We start from the raw sequence: 23,817 nt of genomic DNA on the forward strand, positions 1-23,817 counted from the left end.
ATTAATAATATATAAAATAAATAATTTTTATATTTATCCATTGTGTGTTACAATATTTATCGATTCCTATTTTTATTCGAAGCCAACCGCATCACAAAACTATTATTATACAGATGAGAAAAATTGCATTAATACGGTTAATTTTTAACCGAAACGCGAATAGTTCTTTACGGCCAAGATACAGCTGTTGCAGTCGTCCGCTCGATAAACATTTTTATTGAAATGAGACAACAGTCTTCAACTAGCAAACAGTGCTTAACGGGACTCGAGTTAATGCTCTTCCCAGCGAGATTTACAACGTATGAAGTAATATATTCGAAGGCAATAGTCGTGAAAAATATTGTCCGTTGCAAAATATTATGGAAAATGGCATAAGAAGTAGCATAAGCATAACGTTCACGGTTTATTTAGCTCTCGTGATGCGATTATACCGCTAATTTCGCGCACCGGGTTCTCCTAACATTTGATGAAACCATCGATTCGCGAAAAGGTCGCTCTCGAGTAAAGAGAGGTCTAAAAAGGTCTCGGAAGATTATACCTGTGAACGCGTCTTCCCGTATCCTAACGCGCCTATGCGTGCCAGCGAGATTTTAATTGAGTGAATAGACAGAATAAAAGACCAAATATCTTCTACTTTAATTTCTATCAAAAATAAAATGTAACTTTAATTGTGCATATTTTCAAATTATAAAAAATATTAAATTTAAAATTAAAATTTTGTAATAATTTTGATAAACTAAATTATTAAATTTGGCAAGCTAAAACATAAAGAGTTTGCAACTCAATTATCAATAGCATGACATTTTTCAACTTTAAAATTACATTCTGTTCTAAATTTTATATTAATTTGAAACATACATACGTGTGCTCCTCATGCATATGTGTAGAATTGTCAGATTTGTTACTTCTAATTTAATAAGTAATTAATTACGGATTCAAATAATGCGCAGCGACGTTGAACTACGGTTGAATTGAATCCAAACCTGTAAAATACAAATATATCCCATTAAAAAAAGTATATCAATGTAAACACTTAGAATTTTTCACATTAATTATTCTTAAAATTATACTATATAAGAATATAAAACAATATACATCTGACGAACTAATTATTTAATTAAAATTAAATTATATAACGGAAATAACAGAGACTAATTTTCTGAAACGAAATAAATCGATGAAGTTCTCAATCTCAACGCATTGCGTTCGACACACACGTCGAAAAAAAAACGAAGCACGAAATCACGATATATTCGTCGGATGTCGTGCTTTCAACACGGTTCACCGATCTCACGAGACCGACGTGCGCGTGATTTCGTGCCGGGTTCTTGCGTTTCATTCACGAACAAATGCCCGGAGCGAGATACGGCGAATGTTAATGAGGCGACCGGTCAGCTGCTCCGATCCCGCGAGAGGGATAATCCTCGTGGAAATTAAATTCCAGAATCCCCGTGATCCACGAAACAACTCACGGTGAGCCTTCGGAGAAGCTTCTCTGCCCACCTCTGTGGCATTATGGAAATCCTCTACCTCTCGAAACGTTCCGCTTCCTACGCCGGATATTACAATTATATGGCGCGATCGTCATAACTGCCGTGCGAAACACCGCGGCATTAAGAAACTCAAAGTAAAACACGTTTCGCAGTAATGTTCTTCCGAGCTGTCTTATTTCCCGGCGAATAATAAATATCATGCTGTCGGCATATCGTGTAATTTCCATCGATCTTGTCGCGATTCGTTGCCACAAATTACTCCGTGTCACTTGTAAAAGCTTAACGAACGCAAGCTGGGAATGATCGAATACTATTCACGCTGCGAAACGCACACAATTGCCATCGGCGACAACTCCTTAAGCTGACTTTATACTATGGGCGTGGAGTCGTATAAACGCACTAGCGCTACACCTCATAAACGTACCTACGCTATTCTACACAGTTTCTTCCTACAAAAAATTCTGAAACACGAGACCGATGGAATCTCATACCAAGCTACTACCTTTCTACCGACTAGTTACACCCCTCAGGAAATGCGCTCTGTCCGAGTATTGATGTTGAACGCACACAAAAAGAAACATAAAGCTCGCAATAAACGCTTTAAAAAACAAATAAAAATATGAGCGTTAATAATTTTCTGTAACAACGTTAATTATTAAAAAAATAAACGTGAAATAAACTTGTATTATTTCAAATAACTATTGATAGAACAAAATAGCAAGAGTAATATCAAATAATTCCAAAGCAGCGAGCGCATTCCCTGCAGGACGTCTCGTGTACGGCGCTGAGACACGAAGTTTATGACCACGATCCCTCGACCAGGTCATCCGTCAGAGACGATCGCGGATCTCAATCCTTGTGTACCGACGTAACGGAGCTCGTCTCGAAGGAAAGCGGAGATGCAGATTGTATTACAGAGGGTCAGCGGGATCCGCACTTTATCAAGACAGACAAAAAAGTTCTCGCACGATTGGTCGACACAATTTGTCGGATTCGTATTCCGTTCCGGCGCTACATAATATTCTTAGACTATTGTCGATGAAAAATACAGTTCAAGTTAATATGATTTTCGTTTGCGATAGAATGCGATAAAACAATAAGCAATCATTGATACTCAAGCCGTATTAGAATTATATCGCCACAGGCATTTTTTGCCGCCTTGAAAGATACCGCCGACTGTCGCAATCCCGACTTCTAATGACACCGCAAGAAACGATTGTCGCAATCGTACCCTTGTATCACCCCACGTGGCGAAAGGGCATTGACTGAGTGGCGCGCAACCGCGTCATGATCACCGCGGAATCAAATGAGTAAAATCTTAACCGTGATTGATTATCCAACATCGTCAACCGGACATACAATCACAGCGTGTCGTTCCGCTTCGCTCATTGTCTCGGCGAATACTACTATCGCAACCCATTTAATGGTATTTTTGTGTTAACCAAGTTCGTGCACAGCTGATAGAGAAGTATCGCGTAACAAAATTAAAATTTTAAATTTAACACGTGGTTCACAAAAAGATTATTGTTTTGGAAAGCTAGTAATTCGAATACCTATTTTTTTAATTACTATATGAACTACGAAACGATATCGAGTGGAATTTTTAACACACTCTTTGGTCTCGGAATTCGATAACGTGTCGCAAAAAAAAACACGCGTGCTTTGATTTTAAAACGCACAATAAAACAATCTATCTTTTATCGTTGTGTGGTACACGTCGTACGCTTTCTATTGTGCACAATGTACATTAATCCATTGCCAAATGTTAGTCACGGAAATGGTGATGAATTACGAGCGCAACGTGTCACGTCGCGATGTGACATGTAACGTAGAGAACTTTTCTTTTGCAGAATTTTCTAACTTTCAATTAACCGGTTTCAATTAAACGGATTCTTATTCCTAACGTGGCAGGTCAATCAAATTCGTTTCGCATTTTAATGAGAAAGAAGAAAATCGATCGTTAACCTTATCTAGTTCCTCGCAGATGTGATAGTAGGAAACGATAAGACGTATGTACCTATTAGCCAAATACGATTTCAAGCAGAGTGGATCGCATAGTTATTTATATCAAACGTCAATTCCACGTCAATTATTGGAACGACGGCCGATCGAATCACGTCAGATGCGAGCGAAAATCGGTACGTGCGAGCAACGATGCAGGGCAATTAGTGCCGATTAAAGAAGGGCTAAATGCAGCACGATACGGACAGTTTCTGTGTCGGCAGCGTGTCAGTCGGTAAAACGTCTAGTTTGCTATATAGCGGAGGGCACAAAAGTGAGTCGAGTTAATTGAACCCAATTAAAACCGGGTCGGGCGTGTACGAGTCGATAGTCTAGTTTTTTAAGCATAATTATGCAGCTTGTGGTCTCGTTGCTCTCGTTAGCTTTGCCGCTATGTGATAAGAATGCTCGTTCATCATGTTTGAAGGTTCACTAGTGCGTTTACAATGCATCTATCAACTCGGCTGTCGGACGCTCAAATACTACAAAAAATTTACGGAAACGCTATGTCACATAACAATTCTGTTTTTCTAAAGACCAGTAAAAGGCTTAAAGAGATTACGCAAGAGATAGAACGACAGTTCCGCAATACCGTGTATAGCTATAACGAAAGGATGAAGTTGGATTAGCTTTCTGTGTATCGTACAACATAATTTACAAAGTTGCTTATGCGTATCATGCGCGGATTTAACACGACGATATTTACTTACGGCTACGCCGTTGAACCACTGTGTAAGCGTTTTCCGCACTGCGGCGTAAGTAAATATTTAGCGAATAAATAAATGACGGAATGGAAGTACAGTACGGAAAAATATCTACCGGCGAGTTTCTCGGACGTACTTTTCGACTCTCTCGCGCATAATGTATCGTTTACAGACATTGACTATGCGTACCGTGTGCATTCTAACATTCTCGTAATGTTTATTCCTGATTTTATTGCAGACCACGATCGTGGGTGGTGCCAGCGTAGTGGAGAAGCTATCGTTCTACAATCACACGGAATGCGAATGTAGGGAGAGGTCCGAGTACACGACGAATGAAAAGCCAGCTGCAGACCAGGGAGTCCATCGGCATCATCAGTCCTCGTTACCACCTCAAAACATAAAAAAGCCACCTGCAAAAAAGCCGTAAGTTTATAAAAAAGAACTTTAACAATTCATAATATATGTTTAAAAAATAAAAGTTATTATATAATTCTCTCGTTTGTGTTGTATTTTAACATAACTTAGCATTAAGAAATAATTCAGGCAATATCTTTAATTGTTGCTTAAAATTTAACTTTAGTGATTAAACAATTAATGAAAAATTACTTCAGGTGTCGTTGCCCGTCGGAATTTACACCAAGAATTATGGAAGGCATCTGTCAGTGTAATTGCTATGAGACCAATGAAAATTGCATAAAGACTAAACGCGGGAAGGTATACTTCTCCCTCGCAGATAGAATGTAAGTATGCCCGCGCGTTCTGCAATTTTGTGGCACACTGCCGTCGAGGCATTTCAGTACACATATACTACAAGCTTAAAAACACGACACAGTAAGACACCGTAACACTTACATATTAATCACCACAGTATTAACAAAAATTTTCAAGTCTAATTTAGCTTCCAATTGAACTTTGTCAGACATTTACAATACAGTAATGAATATATTTGTCTAGTGACCTCGTTACGTCAAAAATTTCTCGATAAAAATCTATATTTACTTAAAACCTAGAATTTAATTTTACACATATAAAGAAATCGATATCGGTAACACAATTTATTCAAAAAAATATAGGAAGAAACATTTAAACGGTCGTGATCTCTTGTCATATTTCTTATTTGACTCACAGATGTATTCAGAACAACGAGTGTGCGTTGCCCAACTGTGAGTTCGGCGACTACATGAAGCTGCAAGGCAAATGTCCGCGAAAGAGAGACACTTTCGACGCGTTGACGAATTACCGCACGAACATGCATCATCGATTCAGAAGCTAGACTGGTCGCGGTCAACGGCAACGAATAGCGACGGAGACGAAGAATGACGATCGCATAAAATGCGATTTTAGTGCCAATGAAGAGGGAGATAGCACGCGACGAAGCGCATGAGAACCCGATGGTGCCATTTATCTTTCTTTCTTTAAACGTCTTTGTTAGAAACTCGCTATATGCACGTGTCACATCATGTGCGAAAACGTACGTTGTTATCTAGGCACGCGTATGTATCGTCGTCGCTTCTTTTTTTCTTTCTTGCCGCGGCCGGCGAGAATACGAAGTGATAATGGTCGTCGATTTTCGGTACCGGTGATCGTCCCGCGAGGTAACATAGTACTTCAATGTTTCACTGATAAAGCATAACTATAGCGCTCGATGTTCACGGCGGTTCTTCACTGCGGGAGAGAATAAATAAGTTGATGTTCAATTTTAAGATTCGAGTCGTTAAGATAAAATGATAACATTCTATGTAACCGAACCGATTTCTTTAGAATAGATCGACATACATATATAAATTAACGATTGCACTACAAAATCATCAGTGGCGAGATTAAGTGTTTTCCAGTGGTAGTTATTCGAAAAGCAGCGTAAATGCCTTTCAATCAAGATCTCGTCGGCGAGAGAAACTGCACGGCGAGCCACCGAAATTACGCAAGTAGATCTGAAAAGGTGCGATTACGTTTTAAGTTAACGATAATTTTATACGATAAGCGGTACCTCGAGTATCACAGTTTACGCTGAGAATCCCTCGGACGTGAGCCTAGTCTGAGATCCTGTTTCCGTTCTGCGCGAGAGAACTTCTCGATTCGTCGGATCATGGCGTGGGCGATTGAATTTGGCCGACCTCTCCTTTACCTCGTACTTTTCTTTCTCGTGGATTTCCTTTCCCTCCAACCTACAAGAAAAATAATTATGTGCTTACTGCGGTAACTTAGCTCGAAGTAGCGGCGACGGAAGGAATACCAAAGCACGCGGTACACGAACACGAGGAACGATCGCGCAGCATCGAAACAGATCGTTAGTGTAGTCACACTTTGTATGTTACACAGTTACAGAATATCTATTGTATTTAATCGAGCATTGATGTACTCCCCCCACGTTTCGTTAATTTAATATTTAATCGATAGAGAGAGGAGAAGAGGACTGCACCCGCTCTGTTGCCGCGCGTTTGTAACTTTGTATCTTCTGTTATTAATAGAAACAGCAAAATCACAGAGAACCACGATAGACCAATTGTGTGCGTCGAAACGTAAATGCGTGCTTGGACTATGCGATTGTCTGCAAAAAGGTAGCCGTTGTATTGTTAATACCGCCGCTTCTTTATTACGTGACTATAATGTAATCTAGAGAATAAAAAATATAACTGTACGCTATATCTTCTATCTCATTTTCCCCTCTTCCTCAATTTCCTGTTTCCTTTAAATATAAAAAGAATTTTGTTTAACATAATAAAAAGTTGGATGAAAAACGTATTAGATTTACGATCTTTTGTTAGACTTTGACTACAAATATATTTAACTTGGCTCTCGATATAAAGCAAGCTGACTTCCATTTTTTCACAAAAGAAAAACTACAAAAAATTACGAACGTTACGTTTCACGAATTCACACAAATCTGAAGACTTTTCTTAATTACTTAATGAGATTCTTAATGAGAGTAATTAATGAGATGATAATTCTATTTATACCTGTTACGTTGCTTTTGGAGATCTGGCACGGATTGGCATATCCAGAACTTCGTTCCTGCCGTATGAGTTGCAAGAGACCTGCGTATGATTTCGCACAATTCTGTTACACATAATGGCGATCATAAGTACTACATGAACAGGCACAAAGGGAAAGGATGGGTACTCACTGATCGCAGGCAGACATGCGTGAATCGTCATGTAGATCATAAACAGAGAAGGAAATGAGAACTGGAACGGGAACTAAAGCGAGAACTGATGCAGAAATTGAAGCAGCAAGTGAAGCAACCGGCGAAGGAACGACTGCAACAGCGACCTGCAGAGATACGCGATTATTAATGTTCTCGACAATTGCGATCATGTCGGCGGCACGTATCACCTACGTACAATACCTTGGTTTTGAGATTTTTGTCATCGAACTCGCGCGGTGCTCCGGAATTCTTGAGAAGATCAGACACGGAAGAGAACACTGACACCTGCGAAAATAAAACTGCCGACAATTGAACATCGTGAAGTAAAATACAAATCTGGTCCAGACGCTGGCCGGTTATAATGGCGCCACCTAACGTGGCAAACATGGAAGTGTAAAGACCGCGAAGTTCAACGGAATATGTCGATAATCGGTGGGTAACTCGAGTTATCAGATACTTTTCTAACCTTTATATTGCAAACGCATCCTCGACACTTGAAAATGTCTTGATTTCCAAGATCTTTCGTAAGTTTAATCAATTAATTCACGTGAAGTAGAACGTAATTATGAAGCTTAGCGAGCTTCCAGAATTTCAATTATAATATATCCGCATTATATTGTCGCTATAAAAGAAAACCACAGCGAAGAAAATCATGGAGAATACTCAATCGTTGTATATTAGCCTTTTCAACGATGAGAAAAGCGACGTTTTGAAGGAGGTCTGTAATGCAATAACGTATTTTCTTTCGCGCAATAATCACATAATTATATGTTACTTTGTATTTAGTTGTTACATGCATGCGTTGATGAGATCTGTGGTCGCCCAGGACCATCTTACCGCAAATTTGTCAACAGCATGGATTGGACCAAAACAGAATATGAAGGAGTTTACAAGCTAATATCGTCACTACTACGAAATCCTGCGTCTCTCTACTTAGTGGAGGAAAAGGTAAACTTTCTGAAAAAAATTATTGTTTTGTTATATTAGTTATGCAAAAATATAACTGCTGTAATATAACTTATTTATCTCAAACTCTCTTAAATTTTCGAAATAAATTAAAAAATTGTTTTTTAGATGCCACAAGAATATCATGAATTACCTGAGCAAGTTCAACAAAATATTCTTACTTGCTTGAAAGTGCGCAGGGAACAGCTGACTGATGCTTTATTGAGGGAACATTACAAAAGCAAATTGCCTACAGTAGTTGATCACGATTGGAGACTGAAGGTATCGCATTAGCGATCAGTTTCGTCAGTTCTGCATTAATTCATTGACTTCTATTTTTACTCTAGACTCTAATTACTTCGTTATAATTCTTTATAGTTGGTGATGGGTTCGAGCAAAATGGCTTCATTAAGAGAATCTCTACTCCAGTTGGATCTCATAGTAGAAGATAAAGAATCTCGACGTATCATCAATCTAGAATTGAATAAAGACGAATTAGACACAATGATAAACTGTTTAGAAAGAATAACGTAATATATTTAATAATTTTTATGAAGGAATATTGTATATATATAATTATATATAAAATACATTCAATTTATTAATACCAATCTGCATGAGCTTCAGCGGAGTTGTACAGTTCTACCGGTGACTGTAACATAAAAAAGAAAATATTAATATCGATATGCTAGTATATATATAAGTTAATAAAATTAATAAAAAAAGATAGATTTTAATATATTATATTGTATTATTTTAACTTTGTATTCTTTTCTTTTATTTTTTCCTCAAACCTTAAAGTTTTTTCTTTGACAGCTGACGCTAATTCTCTCTTGGATATAAATATTACGATATGTTAGCGGTGGTTCGAATTACATACAAAATTTAATTCCGACGTTTATGAGTAGATGGCATTGCCAATTTAAAAAATGCGTACGTCTTTCGTGACGACCGCCACCATCGGCCGTATTCAGCAATTCAGCAGCGCTTGCAAGATGCGCGTAAGAGCACGGTAGGATGCGATCGCGAGTAAGTGTGTGACACGAAGTGACACCCAAGGCGCAAGACAGGTTATTCCGCCGGAGTGAGATCCATTGGTAAACATGCAGCTGCGAGATCATCGTTGCGAGTGACTTAGTTGTGATTACGCCTGACTATAATGGCAGAAAACCTGTCGAAACGGCCTTCCAAGGGTATTCTCAAGACGTCTAGCAGTTTTGACAATCCGGAAGCGCCTAGGTAAGAAACGGGTTAATTTAATCTTGATGCATGCTCACGAAAACCCGAGATGTTCATTCTCTCTCTTGTTCTCTCTCCCTTTTTCTTTCTCTTTTTTTTCCGTCTCGTCCCTCGAGGGAGGCTTGCGTGATTCCGCATGTCATGCTTATCCGGTATTTATAAATCGTGAGTTCACGCGGCTTTGTAGAATCCGGCGAGAGGAGTAAAGAGAACAAGAGGAGTGTCTGTGTGTCTGTGTGTGTGAGAGAGAGAAAGAGAAAAAGAGAAAATGAGAGAGAGAAATAAGCCTCCCTTTACGGGATACACGCGTTCGATTCGACGTACAGCTTCACGCTTAGCGTCGCCTTAGAAGTGCACTCGTTTGGCTTCAACAAAGATTACCTTTCTGGGAAACATCTTTTTAAAAAACTTTTTTTTTTTTTTTTTTTTTTTTTTAGCCGAGATATTTTTATAGTTTTTTTTTTTATTATTAAATTTAAAGAAAGATAATTTTTTAATGGAACTGCTAAATATTATCAAGATATGATGAGAGAGTGATTGACATTACCCCAGCATCAGTTGACACAGATTCTATTTTTGGACCTGATGATGAACACTATTTTTTATTTACCTTTACTTTAATCAAACTGTAGACCGAGCAAAGAAACAACATGGGACGAGATGAACATTATTGCCACTCTTCATCCTGCTGATAAAGACTATGGTCACATGAAGATTGAAGAACCAAAAACCCCATATAATTTTGAGGGCCTCCAAAATGAACATGAGTTTGATCAGTTAGATGCAAATACTCTTGCAGCAAAGTGAGTAAAATTGTTAAATATTATTTAATAAAATATTAACATATATTTGCTAATTAATACAATATATTTTGTTAACTATATATGCAAATAAAAATATAAAATAATCGATACTTATTACAATTCAGATTAGCTGGAGGTAGTAAGCCAAAAATCTTTGAAGAATCAAGTGAAGAAGAAGAGGATGAGGAAACTCCTGAAGAAAAAGGTACGACGGAACATTTATAACGTTAATTTTTATATAAAAATGTTGACTATTAATACTTTTCAATTAGAAAGGAGAAAAGCCTTTGAGGCTAAAAGAAAGGGCCATTATCGGGAGTGGCATGCTGTACAAATGGCGAGACGACTTTTAGAGCAGGAAGAATTAGAAGAAGAGGACGAAGATGGCGAGAGTAAAAATACCGAGGAAAATTCATCAGAGGAAGAAAACAATTTTGATACTCGTTTCAAATGCATGCCGTCCTGTGATAGAACCGAAAAGAAATAAACTAAAAACATCGATTGCTTTTTTTTAATCGTCCATTGCAGTCATTATTTCGTAATAATATCGACTTCACCGTTTATTGCAACTATACTATATCTGACAGCAGAGAAAGTGTTACATCAATTTACATTTAAACGCCCAAAACTAAATTTCGCATTTTAATCATGTATATATAGCACTTTACCATTAGCTTCACCCTCTGTAAATAAGCAATTCAATAATTTGAATGTTTAGCATAAACTGTTGCTAGATTTTCCAAGAGAAGCTATATAATACATTAAGTACTTAGAAATACTAGTGAGCTGGATAAGAAAACCTCATTGTGCATTTCACGATCCAATTTGATTTTTTTCATATATTGTATAAATTTTTATTTTATGCTAAAAGCTTTATTCGTCGTTTCGCGTGTATTATTACAGGCCTATCGACGTTATTTGTGCATACGGAGCACCTCTGTAAAATTTAATATTTCTGAAGACTTCCTGATCGCGTTATCAAAATTGACGAACAATAAGGCTGGACACAGCCCTTTCGCGTATAGTAAAAATTTAAGACGCTATACGTAATATTTATAATAAGAAAAACATATTTAAAACTTAGTATGTATGTACTACATTACACAAGTTCTGTGATTAGCATAGGCTATGAATGTGAATAGCATATGCTATGTAACCTCGGAATGTATGACTTAAAATTTTCGTTTCTTCTCGTAATGTTTTATTTTATTTTCCAAACTCTCTGTAAAAGAAAATGGATTATATATACGTAGATAAGTGAAATTCAGATTCAAGTTGTATTGAGTAAATTACGTAGTATAAGCCTATCCAAGTTCATCAAGTTTACCCTGATTTGTACAATCTTTATCTTTACTCTCACTATTTTTTTTTTTTTTTTTTTTTTTTTACGATAAACAATTGATTGCAACGCTTGGATACAACGAACACATGTTTATATGATAACTTGTCTCTTTCGTTGTTTATCATATATCTCATTCATCAAGACGATGAGGAAAAATACTTTGCTCATGAATCAAATCTTGGATAGGCTTTATTTAACTTATGCTGTTCATAAAATGTACATTTAGAAAATTGTAGAACACGTCCAAACGCGGCGATAATGTGTTTAGTATAGTAATTAAAAAAAGAAAAATATGAAATTAGGTATATGATCATCAAAGTATTTTGAATGTCTGTACTGCAGTCAAATACAAAATTTTAAGACTTCAAATAGTCTATTTGTATGCATAATATTTCGAAATTAATAAATATAGGCTATTATACAAAGTGTCCGAAATAAAACTTTATATCTTGAATTCTTATTCTCTATTGTTTTCAGATTTAAAGTTTTATTTCGGACACCCAAATAAAAAATAAATAAAATAAAGAACCGTTTTTAAGTAATGCTAAAAAAAATTCGACGTTATATCTCGGTTTTATCGACGAATTTATATATTTTAAATTTAAACTAATTATTTTCACTTACCACACAAATCTCGTTTCATTAACGGCTGATATATTTTCGATTGCACTCCGAGAAGTAGACAATCGCTTTGAAAATTAGTACATTTAACAAAATTTTCTAATTCCGTCAACATATTTTTGATCATTGTTGATCTACATATTTAAAAAAAAATTAATTAAAGATTAATTACATGTTTAATTACATGGATTTTATTTAAAATAAACATACTTTATAGTATTGAGAGTCCAATCTTGCTGCAATATTTTGATAGTGTTTAATAATTCAGATTCGTCGATAAGCCAATTTATACTCTCGTAATCACAATGCCAAAGATTCAGTGGAATTTCATGAGCCATATTATACTGGGGCTTCTGTGGACAAGTCTCAATGTCTAGGAGCTTCAAGATTATTTCAGGCTCCTCTTTCTTTTGTCCAATCAACAACAAGATGCCCATTAAACAACGAATTTGATGCCACAAAAAAGCTTGACTCGTAATTTCGAATTCGCACATATCGTACCCTTTAAAATAAAAATTTACTAAACACATATCATACAGCAGAAGATAGTAAAAAATTAAAATAAAAGAAAATTGAAAATTACCTGTGGATTTTTCTTCACTCTCATTAACAGGGGTTACTCTTGCATCAATTACAGTCCTTTTAAAATTAGTTACACCATTGCCTACGTCCATTTTACAAATATTACGAAAATCATGATCTCCAATAACAAATTTGGCAGCTATGTCCATGGCATCTATATCTAAATTACCCCTGGGAAAAAAGTACTTATATCTTCTGTACTTGCAGTCAAACCTTGCAGAAAAATTAGATGGAACTGGAGACCATGCTATACATCTTATATTCGCGGGTAGTAATCTATTCAATATTTTACAATAGGCCAGCTCATCTGATAAATTGTCTTGATTTTCTGGTTTTAATCTGCTACGTACATCCAATGAGATCACTTGAGAAAACGAGCTGACGCCCTTATCGGTTCGTCCGCAACGGTGATAATTTGCGCTTTCGCGAGATTCAATACAACAGCTTTTTAACAGAGCTGCAAATAAATGATGCTCGATAGTATCGCTATTATCTTCCTGTACAGTGAAACCGTGATAGTCCCAACCGAGATAATAGAACTTTAGCAGAATGTGTCTCTTGTAGCATCTGTGAGAAATTGACGTTGTAGTAGAGCATTTATATGAAAAAGATACGCAACAAAATTAAAAACACACTTACTGTGAAAAATCGAACGGTCTTTTCGGTGTTTTTTCCTTTTTCAGTTTGATATTTGTACTTTTCGCGATCAATGATTTTAATTGCTCGTTGTGGGTCTCCAATTGTAATACTTTGTCAATCAGTTCCTACAAAATCAAAAACGTACGTGTGAAAACATATTAAACAATGCAGTAGCGGGCTACACAATTGTAAAATTACAAACCAATTTGTCTAGCTTTTCCAGCTGCTCTCTCGTACTTTTTATCTTAGCGCATTTCCGTGGGACCTTTGCCATAATTATGCTGCACGACACTAAAATAAACTCAGATCTGAGAACGACTTTTCAAACTATTTTATTTTTTAACAGCTAAATTCAAAATGTTAGATATTTAATTTGCGAGGCTCAGCACAAACGGCGAAAACTTCAATACTTTAGGTTATGTTAAGTCCCGCTATAACCTGCAAAAAGGAAGAGTCCAACAATTCTGATTGACTTTGTATTTCTTTTTTTAAAGTTTTACTTTTAATCCGTATTATTTTTGCAGTCAGCGGGACGACGTATTATTCTTGCATAATAATAAAACGCACAAAATTGAGATTTATATTAGAAAAGGAGCGGTACATTCAAGAATTCAAGCGGCTCGACTTGGCTCGACCGGGTATGTCGAGTTGTTCATCGTGATTGTGTGTTTAATGTCTTGAAAATCGACGGAAATATTCGCTAAGAGATGCTGTGCCGCGATGGAACTCTTAGCTTACTCTGTTTTGTCACGGCGGGCATACTCTCGCTTTTTCCTGAACTGCAGTTCAGGTTGGGATTTAATATTTACGCCGCTTATTTCACAAATATTTGGCTTCCACATGCGGTCCAGTACATTTTTATAAACGTTCTGGCATTTCTGGCGTTTCGTAATTTTACTTATCAAGTAAGTCTAGCTATCATTGTGTTACGTACATTATGTATCAGCTGATTACTGCTTTTTATTCCTTTGCAGGTAGCGATCAGAGCGTTATTTCTTGGATATGTATTCGGAATCGGCATCTTAGTATCGATCAATGCCTCTCTATCCTGGCAAATGTTCGGCGTTTATATGACAGTATTAGCTACTTTTCATTATTCCGAATTTCTGGCTATAGCATGGTCGAATCCAGCTACTCTGTCAATCGACAGTTTTATTCTCAATCATAGCGTAGCGTACGGCGTAGCGGCGTGTCTTAGTTGGGTGGAGTTTCTCATAGAGAGGCATTATTTTCATGAAATGAAAATGCCTTCTGTCGTATCTTACTTTGGTCTGATACTGTGCATTTCCGGCGAAGTTTTAAGAAAGCTAGCAATGTGCACTGCAAAACATAATTTCAATCACGTTGTGCAAAGACATAAGAGCGACAAACACGAACTTGTTACACATGGTGTGTATAATTTCTGCAGGCATCCCAGTTATGTAGGATGGTTTTACTGGTCTATAGGAACTCAGGTGATGAATTTTCTATAATTAATCTTGATTCTGCAATTTTATATTGTTAATTAACGTTAAAAGAAAATTTTTGTTCTAGTTAATACTTCAAAATCCACTGTGCTTCGTCGCATATACATTTACATCATGGAACTTTTTTCGCGATCGTGTTCGGATTGAAGAAATAACTTTATTAAATTTCTTTGGGGAAGACTATGTTGAATATCAGAAAAAAGTAGGTACTGGGCTTCCATTTATTTCAGGATACGAAATTAATTCATAGCAGTCCACATTGGTGTAGTTCTGTTTTGAAATAATTTTGTAAATTATTTAAGTAATTTTATTGCGAATGTGATATATATATATATATGTGTGTGCATATTTTATGCCAATTTATATATTTACCCTAGTCTTAAATTTTATATTTTTGCTTTTAAAAACTTCTGCACAGACAACTCAGGTTTAACATTACAACTGTTACTTAACATTTACAATGTATGTACTCGGAGAGACAGATATGGCATTTGCCGCGACGACGGTGCTTCGCGGTATATTAACTATGAGTTTCGCGTGAGGATCGACGCACATCACGATAGTATCATACGCTAATCGCCTTCGTCGAAGCAAAGCCACATCTGCCTCTCAGTGTACGTACGTAATAATACGTAAGTTTTGCAAAGTTATGTAAATAAATTTTTGTTAACATGCTTTCTGTCTTTACATATTCATTGTAAAATTCTATCTAAAAGAATAAAATTAAAAACCATAATTTTTACAAAAGGTGAAATTATAATTTCGCTAAAATAAAGTAATTATGTTAAAGAGATTAAAATGTACAGTTTGTTAGCAAAATTATAATTTATTGTCTCATTTTCTTTGAAGAATTATTATATAACAATAGACTACATATATATATATTACGATAGATACTTTCAGTATGATTTTATATACAGGGTAGAGCAATATTAGCTGTTACCACCTGAAACATCACTCCTAATTGAAATGTTCTAATTAGGATGCCATTGGCATTATTCACATTCAAACACCGCACTTGCGTAAAGAAGGCATTTCAGACCGAAATATTTGTTATTGCACCCTGTACATATAATGCAATATACATACACATTACAATATCTTGTAACTAATGTATGCCTGAACATTCAAAAGCGGTCATTCGATGTCGAAGTATTGCAGTTAAAGTGTTAGGATATAATATACAAGTATATGCATCGGTTTGTTCTGTACATGATCATTTACAATGTTATAATAAAATTGTAGCGAACGTAGAAAATTTCACAAGGACTATTATACATTATTTTGGTATTTTATTTCTCAAATAATATTTAAAGGCAATTTGTAGAATCGCATTCAATGATATTTCTTCTTTAACTATACGAAACAATTTTAATTGATTAATCTGATCATATATCATTAAAAAAATCAATTAATGAAACATTTAATATTGATAACGCACATGTTGCAGTATGTATGTTACATATAAAGATCATTGAAAAATAAAAATTTGTACAAATTGAACGAAACTTCTTAACGGCATAAATATCAATTTAAATATTAATTACTAGATAAAGCATAGAGAAAAAACTGATTCGCAAAAATGCATTGACTGTAACTTTCTTTTGTATATCTGTAATAATTATATTATGAATATATTTCACTCCTTATCGTATAAACTTATAAAATGGAACAAGGAAAACGTATTTAATTGACGGTTAATTATGGTGAGCTATACACTGATAATAAAATATTTTATCTGTAAAAATGTAATACTCGGTGATTTAGGAAAATTAAAATCCATTGGTTTAATCGTTTATAAAACCTAACTGCAGTTGCTTTACATCGTAAATATTGCATTTCAATTAATATTTTAAATAATAATCTGTACGATGTATATCTTGATAGCCGAATAATCGTTATTACTATCGAATTGTACATTTTACTTTCATAAGGTCTCGAATATAGAGATAATTACAGAATTATTTTATACACGTATTGATATACTCATAACTTATTTAATATAAATTTTATATGTGTAGCAGCACATCATTCTTTTATGCCATTTTTATTTTTTTTTTCTATTTGCTATTCTTTCTCGTACGTATAACTTTCTTCGTTTATATATCACGCAAGCTAATAAAAGTTTTTTTTAATAAAAAAATGTATCTAATATTCGATGATGCCGTCAGTTATTCATTTAATTATCAATCCTTGATTATTCACCTCTTATTCTCTCGCATTAAAAATCACATTTAAGCACCCACATGTATGTATTATAAATAATAAGTATTCATCATGGTATGAGTGCAATCTGAGAAAATCAACAGTTCAATTTTTTATTTGATTGTTGATTTTACATTTCAGATATTAATATGTCAATGGAGTGCAACGCTCCTAACTTATACGTTTCGCATTATAAATATATAAATGTGCATTTTCTTTCCAACGTGCGAAAATTCGATACCTAGTGCTGTTATAGAAAAGTGGATCGTTTTTCCAACGAAATTCCATTGTTTATAATGAGAATTTATTGTCTTTTTGGTGATATGGGAGAAATATCAAAGTCTCATTAAAGCTTTGATTACACTCATACGCCAGTGAATAATAATTATCTCCTATATGACGCAGAACGTTGTCATATTATAAATATGAATAAATCAGCACGTGGCAGTGACAAATTATAATTACGTATTTTGTTGTCAACATATTTTCCTTTTATATCAGTCACTATATCAGCTGTTCGAATTTATTCGGTAGACTCGCAAAAAATTAAGACAACGTGAAGCTTGATTACAAAAAATAAAATGAGAAAAAACAGGAAAGACAAAATTAAAAAAAAGCTTAATCGCTACATCTTTTACATCGTATTTACATCGCAATTGACAGTAAATGATGAATTCTAGATGAGAATAATGCATAAGCTTTCTGTCGCCTTTAAAATAACGATTCATTATTTGCGAATTGAATGTATCTACTTTCTTTTTGTACAAATAAAGCGGTATAAAACGTTATAGTTGTTTTAATTATAAAATATCGGTAGCAATATATTAGTGCAGGTAGACTCTGTATATCTATGAATATAAAATTGTTTTGTTGCTCGTTTAGCGATAATTACTTTCGTATCTTTCACATGTTATCTCAAGTCGTCCATAATAAATCGTTAAGGGAATATATATATTCTAAATATGTTTCACTTTTCGATTTTTTGCGCGCATATGCAGATGTTTCATTAAACCAAATTATTGCAATCGAAAAGCTGCATAATGTTCTGACAAATTGTTTGATTAGTTACGATAACAGATTTGCTTTTGATCCTTCTTATTTCTAATGTTCTCCTCAAAATATAAATAAGTCCCATTTTACGGCGATCCAATTTACGACTTTTCATAACGAATTTTACGAAATAACTTAAAAATTAAAAAATGTAAAAAAATAATTGATTTATACAGTAAAGCTTATATAAGATTTAACATGGACATTTATTTTACGTATTTTTAATTTATAAATTTATTTTTTTTAAATAAATTTCTTCGTAAAATGGATCCTATCTATATTAGATATGTATGAAAAATTTAACATATATATTTATATTTAAACGTAACATTTACATCGGTAGTACCGTTCGTCAATGAATTCATGGTACATTCCTCAGATGTAAATGCAATTTTCTTTTCAGTACCATCCAAAGTCACCACGCGTGGGAAGTCTATCAGTTCGATCACTGTAAAATAAAAAAAGAAGCAAATAAGATTGAAAAATATTTAACAATAAGTACATTGACAGTTTTTATGATATCTTGATATTCAAATAGACAACAAATAGAATTTGTTGCTTGAAATTCGTAAAGAAAGTCTGAAATAATAAAAAAGCGACATACCGTGGTTTCATCCGTTACTTCCAACGGTGCGTTAAGCATTAAATATATTACAAATTTATTAGCTGTACATATTGTATGCAAACTCGCGAAAGTACACATACTCTTTACTGTACATTTATTCGATTCGGTAACGATTGATTAACAATTTGGTCTAAAGGGAAATGTGTACTTCCGGCAAGTAAGATCAATAACGCTCTAATCGTCTAATCATTTAACTTAATAAGCTATTGATAATGTTAACTGCGTCTACGCATAACAGCGTGAAAAGTACACTTTGTTCCTTAATATCTCTAGTCAAAGCAATGAGATTTTGAAGTATAATTAGTAATGAGTAACTTGTCATGTCGTACGCGGCAAGATTGGACGCGGGTTTTGGGTGAATAATGTTCACCGGCGGTGGTGGTACAAACGCATCGAATCCGTCCGCATCTGCATCCGTAAATACCAACGAAGATGGTATCCATCTTATTCTGAGCAGCGTGCGAAATAATATTCGGCAAGATTAATTATTTATTTTACAAGCAAAGCTGATTCAGAAAAAAGATTGTTCTTATATGTACGGTATTTACCTAGTGCATGGTGAGACGTTTACTCCCCTGATGGCCTTCTCGCCGATATCGATAGCTCCTGAATCCTGCACTTCCAGTGTGTAAATGCAACCGGAGAATCCGTTGTGATACTTGCCATAAGTCATTGCGTAATCTGGCAGGCCACCCAAGTAAACACTACCTCTCGTGTTCAGAATCTGCTGAAGCCCGTCGCTAACACCGCTCTCGGTGTGCTCGCCGTTCAATTCGATACTGCCGTCGCTTCCTTGACGTTTCAAGATTATCCTATGCCGTTCTCCGTCGTCGACACGCTGAGCGGTGACGCGAATCACAGCGGGACCAGAGCCTAAGTTGTATTGATATTCTACATATCTAGATAATAAAAAAAATAATATTCAAAGGTTTATTAATATTTTACGATTATTAAGCAGCTTTATTTTATATCGCTGATGTATGTTTCTCACCCATCTACTACAGCAACGGCAATGTAATCATCAGGAGTTAGGTCATTTGGTGTTTGACCGTGCCACATAATCAATCCGTGGCTTTTGTTAGTGCTGATTTCAAGACCTAAAACCTCGCGTTCTTCTCCGTGCATCATGATAGATCTGTCTAGCTCTAGCCACCCATCTCCTTTGAAGGCAACGTCGTACGTGATCTCTGCCACTGAAATATTATTTTTTACATAGTATTACACTTTAAAAATGAATGTATAATTCGTGCATTTACTTACATTTGTCGCACTTTTGTCCATTGTATCCGAGGCGACAATCACATTTGTAAGAATCGTGAAGGTCTGTGCAGGTACCGCCGTTTTTGCACGGAGTAAGAAACTCACATTGTTTCTGCATTTTCTCGCAATTTTGACCCGCGTATCCGTATTCGCATGTGCACGAATAGTCGTCGTTTAGACTTTGACACTGGCCATGAATGCAGGGATTTGATGCACAAGGATTGTATATTGTTGTTGGCTGCGTAGATGCCGGAGTTGTGACAGCAGCATGAAACATTGTCTGATTCGGATGAGGCTCTGAACAGTCCTCAATATTGGCCGCGTCGATCGATGACTTTACTATATTCAAACTAACCGATGATACTTCAAGCTGTAATAAGATATTATTATATATTTTCAATCATTAAAATACATCACTTTTTATAAATGGCTTTCTCTGAAATATTTCATAGACGCTGCATAATTAATAATTTTACTTACTTCACTTATGCATCCACGGAAGCTGCGCTCAACACCGACGTTTTGATTAACCGTGATTCTTCTGTGATCTACTCCACCGATGTAAAGAGGAGTATTTAGATTCATGGTTCTCGCAGGTCCGAGAGATTTCCCTTCAGTAAATGGCTCACCGTTCACCGACAATTTCGCATCTTTGAAATCTCGATTCACCGTCACGTACGTCCACACCCCAGGCTGAACGATATAAGGTGATCTTACCGTCGTCATTCCGGAGCCGATATCAAAGCGAAATTCGACGTGGCTGTCCTTTATCACGATTGCTGCAAAATCTCCGAGGCCTTCGTCACTGTGAGAGCTGTACATCAGGATTCCGTTTTCGGTGTCCGTAGGATTAAAACTCATGGCTATCTTCAACCTAAAATTGAGCGTAGGACAAATAAAAAATAATTATTATACATTCTTGGAGAATTTCAAGCAACACATGTCGCGTGTTAATTATTCACTCAGTTTGTTCATTGTAAAATTCAATATTGCACACTTTTACTTTTTGTTTTTATTCAAAAGTATTTGTATAAGTGTCGTTAGTTTTTTTTTTTTTTTTTTTTTTTAAAGCTAATTAATTAACGTTAGTTTAATAGCAGTGAAATCTATTACAACTTGCATATAAAAGAAACGTGCAAAAGATTAAAAAGAATAAGTTTATATTGATATGCACTTTAAAATATATAGAAGCATTTAAGCAACACTATCACAATAATACATAAATAATGTTTTTTTCTTTTCTTAAAACTCACCTTTTTGCTTTATATCTTTCTAGTATTTTATAACATGCAACGTGATGAAATCAAGTAATTAACCTTAAGTATACGACTTATCATATTAACTTTCGTTTTTATTTGCTTTAAAAATATGTATTCGTATAGCATGAATCCGCTGAGTATATAAACGATTCGTACGTGAAATATTTCTTTCTTTTCAATATATATATAAATTAATATATATACTTTTGGGATATATAAGTACAAACATTTTACATATGCTGTTGTATAACTGTCACATACACGTATGTAGATGATATGACTTCGACGTTTTCTAAGCTTGAGTGGAGACTATCTGTTAAATGCGACTGATTTGGCAGTGACTTCACGTATTATTTTTAATAATTAATAATGACTAAAGTGACGCGTTAAGTGTATTAATTAAGAAGCTGTACAAAACATATTAATTACTAATTCGTAAATTGACTGTTGCTCTAATTACAGCACCATAACGTTCATTGTAAGGAACTACGCACTAGACAGAGGCAGGCTAGTTGCAAAATACCTGTTAAGAATTCATTACTTATTTTTGTTTTTCCTATTTTCACATTCATCGCCACTACGCACATGTCAAATAAAAGAAGAAAATAAAAAGCAGCGAAACATCGCATTAAAATAAATTAAACTGATTAATCTTTTCAGTGTAAATATATTAAAATAATTTTAAGTAGTTTATTATTCATGATGCTTAATTAGATCTAGAAAGAAACTTATTATTGCTGTGACTGGATAAGTAATCATTCTCTAAGTGCGTAAAATTGGTGCTAAGTCTAGCTAATGTTTTGTGTGGTGCAAATTATTGTGGTGATGTAGCCTTGATCGTGGTTTCCTAACTTGTGCGTTGCGTAATCGTGATCGACTGTGTGTAGTGGTCGAGCTCTCTCTTTCCCTGAAAAGAATTTTAGTAATTAGGATGCCTGAGGATGTTTATACGCACCGACAATGAGATTAGTACCTATATTCCAATTACAGTTAAGTGTTAGTTCATCAGAGGAGTAAAGAAATATTTTTATAATATTTACCTCTTTAATTTTATCATATTAAAAAAAACTGTTGTACAGAAGATATATTATTATTTATCTTATTCATGTGTTTTTCATTGTCAGCTATGTACAAATAATTAATTCAGAAAATTTGAAAATAAAATAAATATATATACGACAGCAATAATATATTCTATCACGTGCGCTGTAACACCGACTAATGCAACTTATTAAAAAATAGTTCGTGCACGTGTGTATTCAATTGCGCGTCGATACTTACCGCCTAAGGGCTTTCGGAGTCTCGTGAGCAATAAAAGCTCTGTCGTCATGGAAACTCGGATCGTAGATGTTTACTGAATGCTCGCATCTTGATCCTGTCTTGCCAATCGGGCAATAACAATCGAATCCAACTTCTTTATCTACGCATGAACCTTCTCCGCAAGCACCTAAGATATACAATTAGTTTAATATAAGCTTCGCTTAAATATTTATGAATAAAAATTATATAGTATACCTGGATAACAGGATTGCCCAACGTTGTCGCAGTGCTTGCCGCTGAAACCGGCTCGGCATAAGCACGTGTAGCCGTTCTTCATGGCCGCTTCTTGACATACACCACCGTTGTTGCAAGGATTTTCGGCGCAGGTTTCGCAGGTTGTAATGCCCACACTATATGTCTGATCACCGACTAGATCGACTTGTTTTTCCCCGAGAACTAATCGGCTGATGCACCCGACGAAACCTGTGCTGGCTTCAGCTTGTTTGTTGATTCTGCTATTTTGCGGTATTCCACCGATGTAAAGTGGTTCTTTGAGGTCGAGTCCTTGGCGTCTTCCTAAAGCGAGCACTTTGTAAGGCCCCTCGCCATCCACCAGCATTGTACCTTCCTTTCGATTGCGTTGAATCTTGATAGTATGCCATTCACTCAAAGTAACAGGCTTATCCGCGCGAATAACAGCCGGCCCAGAACCGAGATCAAATCTATTAAAAAATTTTGATGTATTAATACGTATGTTTAAGAACTTAATAAAATAAAATATGTTACTTGTGGCGCATTATGTATGTTTTTAATACAAGCTTTTATTTACTTGAATTGCGGATATCCATTATTTAGAGACAGGATGATAAAGTCGCCATGGCCTTGAGCAGATTCGTCATTATACAATAGAATACCGTCGTAACTTTCCGGCTTGAAAGATATTTCAATGTTAAATTTAAGATAAGAATCGGGTAAAGGTGGAAAAGAAATAAAGCTTTCAGGTGCCTGACTAAAATTAGGCACAACTCCTGTTACAACCAGCACTGTAGGCACTTCGACTCGCGATTCTCCATTATTTCCGACGCAAATGTATGTTCCGGCGTCATCGGCCTTAACATTAACCAAATTTAACTTATTCTGCAAGATAAAAAATATATATCGAGTTAAAGGATGCATAA

At 35.3% G+C, this 23,817-nt stretch overlaps 7 protein-coding genes across 23 annotated transcripts in view; 4 read left to right on the forward strand and 3 right to left on the reverse strand.

The window, feature by feature from the left end:
* Positions 1-6,841, forward strand: part of LOC139111319 (sarcoplasmic reticulum histidine-rich calcium-binding protein) — a 73,012-nt gene extending 66,171 nt beyond the window's left edge. Inside the window, exons 4-6 of the mRNA XM_070671525.1 lie at positions 4,437-4,621; positions 4,810-4,938; positions 5,327-6,841. Of these exons, the coding sequence (XP_070527626.1) occupies positions 4,437-4,621; positions 4,810-4,938; positions 5,327-5,471 (459 nt within the window). The 3' untranslated portion in view covers positions 5,472-6,841. The remainder of the gene's footprint in view (positions 1-4,436; positions 4,622-4,809; positions 4,939-5,326) is intronic.
* A 931-nt stretch (positions 6,842-7,772) lies between these two features.
* Positions 7,773-9,048, forward strand: LOC139111334 (COMM domain-containing protein 8). 2 transcript variants are annotated; one of them, XM_070671564.1, is made up of 5 exons: positions 7,778-7,867; positions 7,975-8,061; positions 8,130-8,291; positions 8,418-8,570; positions 8,667-9,048. In XM_070671564.1, exons 2-5 carry the CDS (start codon positions 7,996-7,998, stop codon positions 8,820-8,822), a joined length of 537 nt encoding a protein of 178 aa, XP_070527665.1. In that variant the 5' UTR covers positions 7,778-7,867; positions 7,975-7,995; the 3' UTR covers positions 8,823-9,048. The 2 variants fall into 2 exon arrangements, with proteins under 2 accessions (XP_070527664.1, XP_070527665.1); XM_070671563.1 differs by having other exon boundaries at positions 7,773-8,061.
* A 250-nt stretch (positions 9,049-9,298) lies between these two features.
* On the forward strand, positions 9,299-12,041 carry LOC139111333 (protein phosphatase inhibitor 2). Its single transcript, XM_070671562.1, has 4 exons — positions 9,299-9,527; positions 10,160-10,330; positions 10,456-10,535; positions 10,603-12,041. Exons 1-4 carry the CDS (start codon positions 9,448-9,450, stop codon positions 10,815-10,817), a joined length of 546 nt encoding a protein of 181 aa, XP_070527663.1. The 5' UTR covers positions 9,299-9,447; the 3' UTR covers positions 10,818-12,041.
* On the reverse strand, positions 10,878-13,928 carry LOC139111328 (tRNA pseudouridine(38/39) synthase). The gene is made up of 6 exons (XM_070671550.1): positions 13,717-13,928; positions 13,515-13,639; positions 12,877-13,442; positions 12,504-12,795; positions 12,297-12,427; positions 10,878-11,552 (listed from the first exon to the last, which is right to left on the reverse strand). Exons 1-6 carry the CDS (start codon positions 13,786-13,788, stop codon positions 11,503-11,505), a joined length of 1,236 nt encoding a protein of 411 aa, XP_070527651.1. The 5' UTR covers positions 13,789-13,928; the 3' UTR covers positions 10,878-11,502.
* Positions 13,929-14,221: 293 nt separating this feature from the next.
* Positions 14,222-15,655, forward strand: Ste14 (isoprenylcysteine carboxylmethyltransferase ste14). The gene is made up of 3 exons (XM_070671561.1): positions 14,222-14,419; positions 14,489-14,968; positions 15,048-15,655. The coding sequence occupies exons 1-3, from the start codon at positions 14,222-14,224 to the stop codon at positions 15,228-15,230; spliced, it is 861 nt and encodes a 286-aa protein (XP_070527662.1). The 3' UTR covers positions 15,231-15,655.
* A 131-nt stretch (positions 15,656-15,786) lies between these two features.
* On the reverse strand, positions 15,787-21,462 carry LOC139111327 (pikachurin-like). 2 transcript variants are annotated; one of them, XR_011547193.1, is made up of 7 exons: positions 21,374-21,462; positions 20,601-20,994; positions 20,121-20,490; positions 19,852-20,053; positions 19,409-19,759; positions 18,840-19,309; positions 15,787-18,683 (listed from the first exon to the last, which is right to left on the reverse strand). XR_011547193.1 is itself a non-coding variant. In XM_070671549.1 (5 exons), the coding sequence occupies exons 1-5, from the start codon at positions 20,979-20,981 to the stop codon at positions 18,635-18,637; spliced, it is 1,353 nt and encodes a 450-aa protein (XP_070527650.1). In that variant the 5' UTR covers positions 20,982-21,353; the 3' UTR covers positions 15,787-18,634. The 2 variants fall into 2 exon arrangements, 1 of the variants encoding a protein (XP_070527650.1); XM_070671549.1 differs by lacking the exons at positions 18,840-19,309; positions 21,374-21,462 and having other exon boundaries at positions 20,601-21,353.
* Positions 21,451-23,817, reverse strand: part of Trol (terribly reduced optic lobes) — a 132,160-nt gene continuing 129,793 nt past the window's right edge. For all 15 annotated transcript variants that reach the window (XM_070671530.1, XM_070671533.1, XM_070671532.1 and 12 more), the window contains 4 exons: positions 23,469-23,776; positions 22,895-23,361; positions 22,661-22,826; positions 21,451-22,286 (listed from right to left, as the gene is read on the reverse strand). In XM_070671530.1, coding sequence (XP_070527631.1) covers positions 22,172-22,286; positions 22,661-22,826; positions 22,895-23,361; positions 23,469-23,776 — 1,056 coding nt within the window. In that variant the 3' untranslated portion in view covers positions 21,451-22,171. The remainder of the gene's footprint in view (positions 22,287-22,660; positions 22,827-22,894; positions 23,362-23,468; positions 23,777-23,817) is intronic.

The sequence above is a fragment of the Cardiocondyla obscurior genome, linkage group LG23 (assembly GCF_019399895.1).
Source record: "Cardiocondyla obscurior isolate alpha-2009 linkage group LG23, Cobs3.1, whole genome shotgun sequence".
In the NCBI taxonomy this organism is placed as follows: domain Eukaryota; kingdom Metazoa; phylum Arthropoda; class Insecta; order Hymenoptera; family Formicidae; genus Cardiocondyla; species Cardiocondyla obscurior.

Bases quoted from the DNA above. Each gene is read 5' to 3' on its own strand.
- LOC139111327 (XM_070671549.1), bottom strand. From the start codon at position 20,981: ATGAGTTTTAATCCTACGGACACCGAAAACGGAATCCTGATGTACAGC. The intron at 19,760-19,851 runs GTGAGAAACATA...TTTATTATCTAG, and splicing joins GCCGTTGCTGTAGTAGATGG to ATATGTAGAATATCAATACA. The intron at 18,684-19,408 runs GTAAATACCGTA...TTTATTTTACAG, and splicing joins AACGTCTCACCATGCACTAG to TGATCGAACTGATAGACTTC.
- LOC139111334 (XM_070671563.1), top strand. From the start codon at position 7,996: ATGGAGAATACTCAATCGTTGTATATTAGCCTTTTCAACGATGAGAAA. The intron at 8,062-8,129 runs GTCTGTAATGCA...CTTTGTATTTAG, and splicing joins AAAGCGACGTTTTGAAGGAG to TTGTTACATGCATGCGTTGA. The intron at 8,292-8,417 runs GTAAACTTTCTG...ATTGTTTTTTAG, and splicing joins TCTACTTAGTGGAGGAAAAG to ATGCCACAAGAATATCATGA.
- LOC139111328 (XM_070671550.1), bottom strand. From the start codon at position 13,788: ATGGCAAAGGTCCCACGGAAATGCGCTAAGATAAAAAGTACGAGAGAG. The intron at 13,640-13,716 runs GTTTGTAATTTT...TTGATTTTGTAG, and splicing joins TGGAAAAGCTAGACAAATTG to GAACTGATTGACAAAGTATT. The intron at 12,796-12,876 runs GTAATTTTCAAT...TTTATTTTAAAG, and splicing joins GAGTGAAGAAAAATCCACAG to GGTACGATATGTGCGAATTC.
- Ste14 (XM_070671561.1), top strand. From the start codon at position 14,222: ATGCTGTGCCGCGATGGAACTCTTAGCTTACTCTGTTTTGTCACGGCG. The intron at 14,420-14,488 runs GTAAGTCTAGCT...ATTCCTTTGCAG, and splicing joins TTCGTAATTTTACTTATCAA to GTAGCGATCAGAGCGTTATT. The intron at 14,969-15,047 runs GTGATGAATTTT...TTTTTGTTCTAG, and splicing joins ACTGGTCTATAGGAACTCAG to TTAATACTTCAAAATCCACT.
- LOC139111333 (XM_070671562.1), top strand. From the start codon at position 9,448: ATGGCAGAAAACCTGTCGAAACGGCCTTCCAAGGGTATTCTCAAGACG. The intron at 9,528-10,159 runs GTAAGAAACGGG...ATCAAACTGTAG, and splicing joins GACAATCCGGAAGCGCCTAG to ACCGAGCAAAGAAACAACAT. The intron at 10,331-10,455 runs GTGAGTAAAATT...ATTACAATTCAG, and splicing joins GCAAATACTCTTGCAGCAAA to ATTAGCTGGAGGTAGTAAGC.